This window comes from Primulina huaijiensis, chromosome 3 (genome assembly GCF_012295235.1).
Source record: "Primulina huaijiensis isolate GDHJ02 chromosome 3, ASM1229523v2, whole genome shotgun sequence".
Lineage (NCBI taxonomy): Eukaryota > Viridiplantae > Streptophyta > Magnoliopsida > Lamiales > Gesneriaceae > Primulina > Primulina huaijiensis.
The window spans coordinates 7,896,526-7,910,956 of record NC_133308.1 but is presented as its reverse complement, the minus strand read 5'-3'; the positions used below and the strand labels follow the sequence as shown (position 1 = coordinate 7,910,956).

Genomic DNA, 14,431 nt, shown 5'->3' with positions numbered 1-14,431 from the left:
AAAAAAGGAGAAATGGAATGCTTATAAATTTTATTTAAAGATACAACTTAAATTGCAGAATATAACTCGAGTGTGAAGGTGGTCGGAACATGAATATTAGATAATTTTAACAGTAATGATTGTAGGGAAGTATCTGCCATGAAATACTCTCGAGACGAATTCTTACAGATCTTGTTAATAGCTTGTTTTGAGTACGTCTTGCAAACAAGTGTAATTGAACCTGAAGAGGAGATGCTAAGCTAAAACTTTCTCACTTGGACAGCAGCCCCTTGTCTCTTCCCAGATTCGAGCATTGCCTCCAAAACAGCAACATCTCGGGCACCTTCGAGAAAAGAAAGACGCTGCTCAACTTGATAACTTTGATCTTTCTGCCAACAAGGACAATAGAAAACAACAGAAATGAGGCAATCGAGCCATAAAAGACCTTTGATTTGTCAATTCAAGATTGTTATGGGATCAATACGTTCAGGGTCGCAAGTGAAGTATCTGCCAAAAATGTTTTAAGCTCATCAGTCACACCACTGAACGGGTAAAACCAGCTTTTGTTTCCGCCATCTCCGGTAAATAGCGTGACCTATGATAATAATATAACCCAAAAAAAACTGAAGTTCTTAGACTCGAGAAATGATAAGAGGAGATTACAGAAATAATAATTATTAACTGCGTAGCCATGCTTCCCATCTATGTCTCCGCGCTCAACTTGTATAGTTCCCTTCAAGCCCACAACTCGCCAGAGCACCTAAATACAAGTGAACAATGCAAATGTTGAAAGTGTTACAGCCGGCTTACAGCCTCAAATGAACACTCTCATGTATATGGTACAAATGGAGACAAAATAAATTTAGACATTCTGTCTGTGTAATTCATACCTTAGGAGATTTAGATGACACCACCAGCACAAATACACCAGAACTCCCATTCTCCAGCTGACTAAAGGGGATATGCAAATAGAAGAATGCATATATAATATTTCAAATGCCCAATAATATAAAATTTCTTACAAATAGTTTCATTATCAAAATCTTACATCATTGAGGAGATATGATCTGGGGGAGGCAAAGTCCCATCAATATGAGACGTAAGAGCTGACACCGAAGTTATCTCACACCCGACAAGCTTCTCGTATAGAAGACAAAGATCATCAAAACCAGATAGATGCAGTATGAACATTATTAGCAATAGATATGGTCATTCAATGAATTAAATCTGAAAAATGTTAAGATTGATAGGCCGCACCGCTGAAGTAGATTCCAATAAATCGATATCACAGAATTATATTCAGATTCATCTAAAAGGTAACTAACCATTCTTAATCCAGCAATGAAATGAACACCCATATCTAGAATGAAACCCCCCTGCAGAACACGAAACACAGATCAGTAAAATATACAGATTTGGCTGATAGATTACAGAACAAAGAAAAATGACTCAAGAATATGCAAAAAGTTGTCCACAACAGATGAGAAATAGAATTCGCATTATTTTGAGACCTAAAACAAAGTGTAGGAAAATAATTCCTTCCATATAGACTTTATCAGCACAGACAAGGCACTGAATACTTTTTCATGTTTACATAAAAAAGATAGAAATGAACTTGAAAGAAATCAGTTTACGTTGTTGCCTTGCGTGCAGGTAAATACTTATCAACAGTAAGAGTCATCTACCAGATAAACGCTCTAGGAATTAAAACATGAAGTCACTCACATTAAAGCCGCGTCTCCAAGAACTTGAAAAATATGGATTTGAGATATTCATTGAACCTTCAATAATGGTGTGGACGTTTATTATGTCTCCAACTTCAGTAAGAAGTTTTCTGCCCTGTGAAATCCACGCTCAGTTTTACTAAGCAACCACAACAATCATATCAAGTGAGTACATACTACAGGTACAAGATGTACCTCAACAAAGGCAGGTTCAAAACGATAGTTTTCAGCAATTGCCCAGATTGGCGCAACAGTGAAAGAGTTGTAGCAGGAAATTGCTGTTTCAAGCTCACTAACAGCTGAATACGCAAACCGTAATCAGTACTCCAACAATAGTTTCAAATATCATTTATAACTAGCACTCCAGCAGATACAGATACAGAAACACAACCACAGGGGGGAAGGGGGGAGAGAGAGAGTAGTTTCTGAAGAACATCATTTATAACTAACATTACCACAGATACAGAAACATAATCGGGGGGGGGGGGGGGGGGGGGGGGGGGGGGGGGGGGAAGGGGGGGGGGGGGGGGGGGGGGGGGAGGGGGGGGTGGTGGTGGGGTGGAGAGCGAGAGTAGTTTCTGAATAACATCATTTATAACTAACAGTCCCATAGATACAGAAACACAAAAAGAAAGAGAGGTGTGTCACAAAGATTCAAAGAAAGTTACCAGAAGCAACCTTGTAAATTGCAGTTCTAGAATTTAAACACAAGGGAACAGCACAAAGAGCAAATTCAGATGAGGAATTTAAACCAAAACCTGAAGGTATAAGATCCCACTGGAAGATGAAAATAAAGGTTGTTGCACATGAATTCAACATTTTAAGTGCAACATAATAACTAATATTTTAAATGCACTGTGCCGCTTTTGTTATGCAGGGGGATACGAAAATTCTGTTAGTTCATAAATGCATCCATAAATGGAATGGATCAATCGATTAGCCCAAAAGTAGTATTGAGGTTAATCTATCCTTTTGATTTACAGCATAATCAGAAGTCAGAACATCTGAGAGAAATTAGAGTAAACATCCTTGTTGGTACTATTTATGTTTTCAATGCATTTTCATCAAAAACATATAAACATAAAAATAACCTCTACAATGAAGTGGGTTCACTATTGATAAAGTATTCAAAAAGACAATTGCTGAGAACATTATATTTTTAGCAACTTTGCTTGTGAGCCTCTTGAATAATCCAAGGAAGAAAATTAGCTTCCAGATTGACTTAAATGGGGTTGAATAACAACCTGATGGATAAGATTTCCAAATTCCAATTGCTGAGAACATTATAGTTTTCAATGTTCTCTCCTTTGACAACATTTGGAAATAATGAAATTTATAGAGGGAAAAATTGTATACAATTTAAAATGTTAAACAGATGGATAAATATCAGTCCCACGAAAAAAAATGATTAGGTTCCTAAACCTTCAAACTTTCACATAAAAGAGAAGAGCATCTCACTTACAAGCTGCAGCCGGTTTCTCTTTAGAACCAGAATATGCAAAGCCCATGATATGCATAAAATGTAATATTGTTAGTTTACCATGTGACAAATGTACGTAATTTTCAATATAGAAAACAATTGGTAGTCAGTCACCTTGCAGGACATGCTTTCCACCCTTCAGCAACCTCAGAGACATATCCACCTGCATAGAATGATTCCCAAGTGACATTGTGATTACACAGAACCGTCAAGATTAAAATAGCATCTACGCTTAGATAGTGACATGAGAGCTTCACTGTACCCAGACAAATAAGAGAAACATGAGATTTTTTTTAAAATGAAACATAAGATCTTAGCGTAGTAAATGTTTGCATGAAGGAGATGATTTTTTTTTTTTAGTTTGGCAGCCAAAGTATTCATTGGCCTGATTTGAGATTTTCCTATCCAGTTGTTAGATAGTTAATTATTGAAAACATACAACAGTATTCAGCAGTCTTTATTGCTAACAACAGGGAGAAAATTGCACAACTATTCAATGGCTACATTTACAACTTCACATGCTATTTAATTTTGGAAAAAACGTCCAACCTCCTCTTCTATACAATAAACAAATGTCGTGTCTTTTACTTACGTTATTAAGTACTTGCATATTTTATACTGCATCTGCAAACTCATCCGAATTTGTACAGGTGTTTCATTTCAACCCTTTAACTAATCTGATTATTACGTACCCATTTTAATCAGAACGCACTAATCTGAAATATTTATTTCGAACAATCTCTTTCAAATCAGATCAGTACATCAGAGGGGTACGATTGAATGTCTTCCGCTTGATTTCAAAATCGAATTCAACCTAATCTCTCGATGCTTAAACTTTCAAGAACACTGATTTGAGATCTAACAGTTGCAAAACCACCTTTGCACAAAATAGTTGCAAAAGCAGATCAGTAGTTAATTTTGACCCCTTTAAACTGCCTAATCGATCCTAACAAGTGGAATCAGAATAGGTTGCTCTTTAAAGAAGCACTCTTTAAAGTTTCATAAGATCAAGCTCCCAGATCGACAATCATCATAGGGGTAGTTGTCAATTTGTTTGTCAGTATAGGTAGTTTGATAAGGCCAAATTGAAATTACAATTATAACCCCATTTCTCCTAAATTCTACTAACCCTGTTTTTCCTAATTTACACCAACAAAAATTTAGATAAAGAAAAGTTATACCAATATTATTATATTTTACAAAAAAAAATATTTCAAATGAAATTAAAATTAAAATGTAATATATTATGCACACATGACAAACCAATTATCGCTAGCATTGAATAAAGAAAAGGTGTGAAGGCTTAAAAAATATACCCTGAATATTGAAGGATTGACGCATTTAGTGTATTGCACTTATCACTAAAATGTATTGTCTATAATGCATTCTATATGCCCTGAATATTGTACGGATTGATGCATTTAATGCATTACACTTCTTACTAAACATATGGTCTAAATATTCTATACGGCCTGAATGTTTTATAAATTTTTTAATTTAGTGCATCACATTTAGCTCTAAATGTGTGGATTGATTGATGCACTTACTGTATTGCATTTGTCACTAAAATGTATAGTTTAATGCATTGTATGTGCCCTGAATATTTTGTATGGCTTGATGCATTTAGTGTATTGCACTTATCACTAAATATGTGGTTCAATGCATACCAAAATCCCAAAATATTGTATGGATTGATGCATTTAGTACATTGCACTTATTACAAGATGTATAGTCCAATATATTGTAAATGCTCAGAATATTATAAGTTAGACCATAAAGCAAATGAGGTTTAACCAATATAAAATATAGTTATTTCATCGAAAATATTTTTAGTTTCATATTGCTTCAGTTATTAACTTATCAAACATGGTATTTATTAAATTTCTGATATTTTAAATTTCTAATTTCAATTTTAGTGTATAATTACTAGATGATTCATTCCGAAGTTTATCATTTTTCTATGACTATTGATAGAATGTAAAATTATTGAATAGTTTGTTTTTACATCTATATTCATTGAGAAATTAATATACATGATACTTCATGATTGATCTATTGTTTATTTTTCTCTTGCTTCAATTACATTAAATATTGATAGTCATTGCACAAACTACTTGTAATGCAATTAATTAGAACATTTTATATAAATTAAAATTGCAAAGACCGTTGGAGGAATTTTCAAGCGGCGTGTCACTGTCTGACAGTTTCGACACGCAACAAGCGAGGATTTTGGCAAAGGAACCTGTCACAAAGGCTTGGTGACATCTAACACCTGCTTGAATACTCTTAACATCCCTTTGCAGGCAAAAGAATGTTCTAGAGAAGTTGAGAAGGATGAAGGACTTGTAGGTTTTAGTTCGTGCGGAATGACTTATAACATTGAGGACAAGACTTGAACATTTTAGGTTCATATGAAATGACCAAAAATATTATGGAAAAAGTTGGGTCTGGAAGCTTACGGGACAATCTACCAAAATGTGGAGACTTGGATGACCTGGTCTATTCTATAACTTTCTAGTATTTTGTAAAATGTAAATTTGTAGAAAAATCTAGAATACTCTATAGTGTGTAGAGTGGCATGAAATATTTTGGACACTAAAATGATCTAGATAGTATAGCGAACTTGTGTATATAGATGCATGACTTCATTTGGAACCCACTCAACAATCGGGCAATTCATTATTTACTTAGACAAGTGTTATACTTTCTCTCTCTACAAGTTTTTCAACTCACTGGTGCTTATTTATTCACTTAACCACCCAAGATCACCCTTTAACTATGTTTTGCTAATACTCATAGGAGCAAAGTCAAGGGTCAACAGTCGCACGTGTAATTAGAAGGGGTAAGTCAGTGATATGTGGGTCTAGATCTTGCGGGTCATCTAACAATGAAGAGGATAAAATTAGATTGCTCGTGAATGGGTACCTAGTACTTACTAAAAAAGAGATTTGATGATGAGCAAGCGTTTTGCTCATGTACTAGAAATTCTACTTGTAAAACAATAAGGTGTTAGGTGCATATTTTTTGACATAAAAGGTAGTTGCAACATGTTATGTAAATGTGACCTATCAAAATGTTGCAAGAGAAAATAAAACTCCATAAAAAGTTTGACTAAATAAAAATTGTAAAGGTTTTTATTCCTAAAACATAATGTCAAATTACATTAGAATAATTGATATTGCCAAATATTAGTTTTTTCTTTGCATCGATGTTTGTTCGTATGTTTTAACTATTATGTACTTTTTATACATATATGAATTTATTTATGCAGTCATTATAAAGTTTAATTTATTATTTTGATGCGGGAAAATAATGATATACAAATTCTTAGGAAAAACATTTTGCAACTAGAAAAAAAACTGCAACATGACACAATTGTTTATGAGGTATTTAAACTGTAAATTAACTTTAATTGAGAGAACTTTATATTAGTTTGCTGATAATTTAATTCAAATATTTATGTGACATTGAGTTATTACTAGTTAATAGATGTTAATTTTACACACTAAAATAGGTCATTCTAGTCCATAGGTTGCATACGATTATCATGTTTTACGTCGATTTGCATTTAAACCATGTGCGCATTATTTATTTTTTTTTGATAGGAAACTTTAAATTTATATATTAATGTAATCTTGATACAAAAGAAGCGGATGAGTAATCCGCAAATTAGAGTACACTAATACACCGTCATCAAGACAATAAAAACTTCAAATCCCTAACAACATCTGATATCGACAAATGATTGAAGTCTTTCATCTTTGTGATTGTACCCGCAACTATGAATTTGTTGATCTCCCAAACTTCATTTATACCGGTGGACTCATCATTGAAGATTCTGTTATTTCTTTCTAGCCAGATAGTCCACAACGTGTAGTGAACGATCACATACCAGAATCTCTTAACTTTTAACCCCATACCCGGCTCAATAATGAACATATCTCGTGCACGTTGTGGAAGCACCCATAAACATCCTAGTTCTTTCATGACCATAGACCATAACCCTCTGGAAAAAGAGCAATGTATCAACAAATAATCCTGAGTCTCATCTTGGTCGTGACACAACGTACACCAGTTCGGACTTAACGCACAATTTGGCCATCTTCTTTGCACCGAATCAGATGTTGGAAGTTTTCCCAAAGCCACCATCCAAGAGAATATCTGAATCTTCAGGGGGATAGGCACTTTCCATATATGATCGTGATAAGTGAAAGAAGGAAAAATATGAACTGGAAAGAAAGACTCGTAAAAAGATTTGACTGAGAATAAGCCCCGTAGAATCCCCCAACCAAACCCTAAAATCCTCTGAACCCACCTGTAACCTCACTGTATCTAAAATACCCACAAGAGAAGCAAATTCCCCTATCTCTACGTCGTTAAGATTTCTCCTAAAACGCACATCCCATCGGTAAGTAACCATGACTCCGACAGTGACAGTCTCTAAAAAGTTACTAATAGGTTTATTAACTTCGGTACAAACCCTAAACAAAGAAAGAAACCGAAAAGAGAAAGAAGGACCCTCTCCAACCCAAACATCCTCCCAAAACCGAATAAAATTACCCCCTCTCAACACCGAACAACACAAAGGATGAAAGGCCGGGAAAGAGCGAGAAATGAATTTCCAAGGGCTTCTGAATGTCTCTTTCCTGCTGGCTAAACCCAAATCCCACCCATTTTCCTGAAGACCATAGATGCTCATTATAACTTTTTTCCACAATGTTTCCTTTTCCTTTGTCTCTCTCCACCACCACTTTCCTAACAGTGCTCTATTTCTGAATCTGATATTCCCCAAACCCAACCCTTCCCTATCCTTTGGTTTACAAACCTGCTCCCATCCAACACCGTGACAATGCTTATCCCCATCCATACCATCCCATAGAAAATCACGCATCATTTTCTCCATCTTTTCGGCCACTGTACCTGGCACCCTGAATAAAGACATATAATAGGAAGGCACTTGGTTTAGACTAATCGTAGAAGAAACGGCAGAATTGAAGCTCGAAGGGTTGATTTCCAGAAACGGTATAGGACATTGTGCATCGGTAAATTAAACCACTATGGCGTGAACACTAAGAAAAATGTGGCCAAGGATCAGCCATAGTGGTGATTTTCTGCACCCCAGCGGGACGAGGACAAAAGCTAAAATTCTCGAGCAGAATAGACATGCCCTGGCTGAAAATTTTGCGGCCCTAGCGTGAGAGGAGGAATTCCGAAGAAATTTGACAGGTGAAGGCGTGCTCTGGCGCAAAATTTTGGAATTGGAGCGCGAAGGGAATGATTTCCAGAAGCGGGACAAAAACATTTGAATTAAATTAATTATCAGCAAAATAATACTAAGTTCCCCCAATTAAAGTTAATTTCACAATTAATCACCTCATAAACAATTGTGCGCTAATGTAGTTCCTTTTCTAGTTGCAATTTATTTTCCTAAAAACTTGTATACCATGATTATCTCATATCAAATTAAGAAATTAAACTTGATGACGACTGCATAAATAAATTTATATACGTATAAGAAGTAAAACAAACATAATAGCTCTTAAAACATAGATCAAACATCGATAAAAAAAAAAAAATAATATGCTGCAATATTGATTATTCTAATGTCAAATTTATAATGCAATTTGACATTCTATTAAAAATCAGTGAGAAATAGTAAATTTAGGAACAATCGTACAGTAACTTACATCCATTTGGATCTTCTATAAATCTTTCACAATTTGTACTTATTCAAACTTTTAAGGAGTTTTATTTTCTATTACAACATTTTGATGGGTCAAATTTACATAACTTGTTGCAACTATCTTCTTTTGTCAAAACATCTGGACCTTCTTGTTTTACGAGTAGAATTTCTACTACATGAGCAAAACAATTATTCATAATTTGATTTACCATTTTCAATTATATAACTATATTTTATATGGTTATACCTCATTTGCTTCATGGGCTAGCTTTTAATATTCGAGGCATACACAATACATTGGACCTAACATTTTGTAACAAGTACAATGCACTAAATGGGCGTATAGTACGCATTGGACACACATTCAATGATAAGTGCAATACACTAAATCAATCAAGCCATACAATATCCGTGGCATATACAATGCATTAGACTATACATTTTAGTGACAAGTGCAATAAAAATAAATGAATCAATCCATACAATACTCTAGGCGAATAATATACATCCAACCACACATTTAGAGTTAGTGTGATGCACTAAATTAATCAATCCATATGATAGGCGATACATTTAGTAATCAAGTATAATGCACTAAATGCATCACAATCCATACAATATTTGAGGCATAAACAATGCATTAGACAATACATTTAAGTGATAAGTGCAATACACTAAATGCATCAATCCATACAATTTTCAGGGTTTATAGTATGCGTTGGACCATGGATAAGTGCAATGCACTAAATTCATCAATCCGTACAATATTCTGGGCATATACAATGCATTAGAAAGTACATTTTAGTGATAGGTGAAACTGTGCAATACACTGAATGAATCAATCCATTTGTGTTTCTTTATATCGAATTACAAGGTTCGCTGAAATGGTAAAGCTTTAGATTGCTTTATCTCTCGTTTGAATCGTTTAGAGGTCAGCTCCTGATGTTCACGAGTTTAGTTTGATGATCTTGTACAATCTTCAATCTTTGACAAATGAGATACCCTTCTTATATACTTGTTACACGAGTTTGGGTCTTTCTGCTTGCTACTATGACGTTGTCCTAAATCAGGGAAGTTTGGTGTTTCTATTCTCATGGAGTTTGAAAGGTGTCAAATCAACTATCTGAGGGCACCTTTTGCCCTTGAGCAGTTTGACATGTACCTATTATACAAGTGTACCTCATGCATCTCACGCATTCATACATTTTACGATTTATAGTTATATTAGTATTGCATGTCTTGTTAACGTTGTTGTATGTACAGATCGGCTCACTTCGGTGGGTTGGGCTTGCAGGTGGAATCATGAGATCATCAAGAGGGCGGCGATGATCTAGGCCAGGAGAAGGAACATTGAGGATAGAGTCTTTCATGTTTTTGCATGTATGTCAGTCGTTCACGATATTTAAATAATTTGGGAATGTAATAAACTAGTTAATGTTCGACTGCTACGTACTTATCATGTTTGAATGCTTGTATCACGCTACTCATATTAGTTTGTTAAAATAAAATGTATATCACATAAATTAGTATGTGCCCATAGATAAGTACTTACTACTTAAACCGCTGTTTTTTAATACGATAACAACCTTTGTATATGCATTCATCATCTGGGAGGAACAACGAGCACTACGGCTGGAGTTTTAGGAACTTGAGAATATCAAGAGCATGCGGGGGTGGAGAGTTAAGGTGAACGCTATAGCTACTTCCGTCATGTTGGGCCATAGGAAAGGACAAAAATGATTTTTAGATCACTAACAAGAGAAAACTTCGAATTAGATTTTAAATCAGTGGTTGTTCATGAACAATTTCACGAATTCCTAAATAAAAAATCCAGGGTGGTGCCTAACACAATAAGTGAATTTACATGAGACCATGCAACCATCCCTAGGCCGCTTCATCTTAGCTATGACCTACAAATCATGACATGTATGATCCTCCCAGTACAAAAGTAAATAAAGAAAGTTGAAGAAATATGCCACATCAGATGCCAATCTATTATGAGCAAGAGAGAGATACCTGAGTTTGCCCAGCAAGGACTACAGCCACACCAATGATTGAGGCATCATCAATGATCTCACTAAGACCTGTATCTCCCCATTTACATTCCACATTTGGGAAAAACTTTTTAGCAATTTCAACAGCACCTCGGGCTGACTCCTGCATACACACATGTTCCCTATTGAATTTATTTGCTCTTAATGACCACAATAACTAACATTTACATTTTTCTCACCAACTTTAAAATTTGTCTTTCATCATTGAAAGTGAAAATTGTCCCCATAAACATCTAAAAATGTTCGCTATTGCTCTTAACAGTCATCACTTCCAGTTTTTGACATACAAGATGATAAATACACTATTTACCAGACTATTTTAAAGTTTTCAAAATCATGGCCTTCCTGTTTTAATTAAAAGGCTAGTTGAACAGGCACTCACAGTTGTCGTTATTAAATTTTCTACAGCTCTAAAATTATAAAATTCACTGCTTTTTGGAACTTAATTTGGTCCCCAAAATGCTAAATTACTGGTAAAGCAAGTTATCTCAATGAACCCGATTTATAAGTTATCATGTGAAAAGATAAACGAACAAACTGACCGAGGATCACACATGCATTTTTATGTTCGACTATATGGGGATAAAAAGCCATTGAAGATCGTGTAATCGGCTTTTCAAAGCAAGGAAAGAGATGGAAAGATAATGCTAGAATGTTCAAAATGGATCGACCAAATTCAAGTTTAGCCACTTTCGTACGAGGAAGACATTTTTCACCAATAAAATCGCAAGTTTTTCCTCAAACTTCTAAGTAATTTTTCTGGATTTACAAATGAATCGAACTAATCAAGATTATCTATTCATATGCTGCTCAGAATCCAGATATATCATCTTTGTTATTCGAAGAAGTGGCACCCAACAACTAACAAATCCTAGCGAAATTCGATTAGCAATTATCGTCCAACAGTTGGGTTTTGTCTTTAAAGTCAATTCATGATCTAGCTTATGATACAGTGGTATTTGTGTACCGATTAAAGACATTCTTGTTTGTAGAGGGGTCCTTTCATTATTGTTGTGTTATGATCAATGTTTACTTCCAAGAATGAAATCACCAAATATTGTAAAACACATGGATTTTCAACAAATCAATTGTCAAAGAAAATAAAAACTGTATCCCACAACTTCATTTGTCAAACATGCCGATCCTAATAAATCCACTAAAAAGAGAACGAACTAACGAAATGAATTCCCAGAGACCCAGATAAGAAACTATAAGAGAACAGATCAACATTGAAAATAAAACAGAAAAGAGGATAAAACAGAGTTGCCTGCCTCGCTGCGACTCCAAATGGCTCGGAGTACGACGAGGTTGGAGATTTCCGCTAATCTGGGAATGTAAGTATTTCTCACAAAGATGCCAGCCCCAACGATCGCAACGTGCGGTGGCTGCTGCGCCATTATCGTTTGCGTATATCGAATGGAAGCGGGATGCGTTGCGAGTCTCGGCTGAAATATTTCTTCTTCTTGATCGCAGCCACCTAATTTGATCCGATATATGCGTTCACTCTGAAATATATAGTACCAATGATGATCACGTTTGATTTTAAAGCACAATTAACTATTAAGAATCAAGATTCGTTTATATTTTACATTTATATCGATTAAATTATGAGTAAACCTCACGTGTAGCCTAACCCAAGTTTGCCCGATCCTGTGGAAATGAAATTTGACAATGCTTCGAAATTTGAGAATGAAGAGTACACATCTCACGTGCTTCTTTGTTTTTGTTGCAGGAGAAATATAGGGTTACGGCGTCTTTCTAGCTCTTGCTTATGCATTCGAAGCCTTCCCTTCCCTTCGGTCTAATTGGCTTAATCCCCATTTCTGGCGGTCATTGTGTAATCGCAACTCGCAAGCAGTCCTTCCAGACAAAAAAAAGTAGGGAACTCTTTTAAAAACTATTCCTTGTCATTAAAGTTTTATTTTATCTAATGAGTGAGTCTCATGAGAGACCGTCTCACGGATCTTAATCTGTAAGACGGGTCAACCCTACCCATATTCACAATAAAAAGTAATACTATTAGCATAAAAAGTAATATTTTTTCATGGATGACCCAAATAAGATATCCGTCTCACAAATACGACCCGTGAGACCGTCTCACACAAGTTTTTGTCTTATCCTAATTGAGTTCTTGAATGAAGTCTGAACACCCTACTCACATTAGCATCCAATGAACCCCCGATCCCACAAATCGTAACTAAATTTTTTTAATTTGGCTTGAAGTTCATAGTGTTTTCCCAGATTCAGGTATTGCATCTAACATATCTAAATCTCAAAAAAAATTCAAGAAAAAGAAAGCCTAGTTTCAACTCGAAAGCTTCTATCTTTCTGCAAACAAAAACCACAAGCTGTGTAAAGGTGTAAACATTAAACAATTCAATCAGTAAGATTCAAACTCATAACTGTAAGAAAATGTCGTAAATCTCGAAAGAGAAATAAAGTACGGTAAACTTGTAAAAGATATAGAAATCTGAAAAGAAACCAATTAACAATGTCATGAGAAAATAAACGTAAAGTAAACCGAGGCCTGTTCGAAGTACATTTTCTTTAAAAAAATTTGTCCTCCCCGCATGTGATTTGAGGATCAAGACGAACAACTGTTTTTCAGGATAGAACGACAAAATCATGCGGCAACTTAACATAAAGTAACTACACTGACGAACTGAAAAATGTACATTCTTTTATCACCAAAACATAATGGAGGCCAAGAACGGAAATATTATAAAAACAAATAATTATTCAATAATCTCACAAAATCATTCAAGAACGGAAGAATTATAAAACAAAAGAATCGAAAGAGAAAATTACATCTCGTGATGGACTTGTACTTTATGAGAAATTTCGTCAAATATTTTGAAATCTCTGATTTTATTCTTTTATATACTTTATCAATAATCTCACAATTTTGGATGCTATAATCGTTTTTCCATGGTAAATCATATCAAAACATGATAGAGAAAATTGAAAGAATAAAAACTTTAATTTCATAAATGAACTAATTTTTATTATTGCAATCAATATTTTGATTATGTAATCTCAAACAATCTATGGCGATTTGGGTCAAATATATAACACAAAAACTCTTGTGAGACGGTCTCACGGACCAATTTTGTGGGTCAAATATCTTATTTGGGTCATCCATGAAAAAATATTACTTTTTATGCTAAGAGTATTACTTTTTATTGTGAATATCGGTAGAGTTGACATGTCTCACAAATAAAAATTCATGTGACCGTCTCACAAGAGACTTACTCAATATATATTATATAATGTGTTGAGGTTTTTGTTATTCAATATTAAATATTTTTATATTAAAATATTTTAAAAATATAAATATATTACATTCATAATCAATTTTGGAGCGAGAATAACACATCACAATTTATAGCTAATTTTATATGCAGAGGATTAATTTTCAAATATATAAAAGTTGTAGCTTAAAAAATATTTAAATAAGTGAGTTTGGATACGGAAGTTGTAGCTTAATAAAATACTTAAATAAATCCAGCTT

General features: G+C 34.5%; 1 protein-coding gene across 4 annotated transcripts; it reads right to left on the bottom strand.

The window, feature by feature from the left end:
- On the bottom strand, positions 1 to 12,749 carry LOC140973462 (dehydrogenase FPY6-like). Of its 4 annotated transcripts, none has more exons than XM_073436266.1 (13): positions 12,543 to 12,749; positions 12,192 to 12,425; positions 10,883 to 11,023; positions 3,298 to 3,346; positions 3,166 to 3,183; positions 1,899 to 2,002; positions 1,705 to 1,818; positions 1,305 to 1,355; positions 1,028 to 1,116; positions 870 to 930; positions 662 to 739; positions 464 to 574; positions 1 to 368 (listed from the first exon to the last, which is right to left on the bottom strand). In XM_073436266.1, exons 2-13 carry the CDS (start codon positions 12,315 to 12,317, stop codon positions 240 to 242), a joined length of 1,071 nt encoding a protein of 356 aa, XP_073292367.1. In that variant the 5' UTR covers positions 12,318 to 12,425; positions 12,543 to 12,749; the 3' UTR covers positions 1 to 239. The 4 variants fall into 4 exon arrangements, with proteins under 4 accessions (XP_073292367.1, XP_073292368.1, XP_073292369.1 ...); XM_073436267.1 differs by having other exon boundaries at positions 12,510 to 12,742; XM_073436268.1 differs by having other exon boundaries at positions 12,538 to 12,721.
- Between the last annotated feature and the right edge of the window lie 1,682 nt (positions 12,750 to 14,431).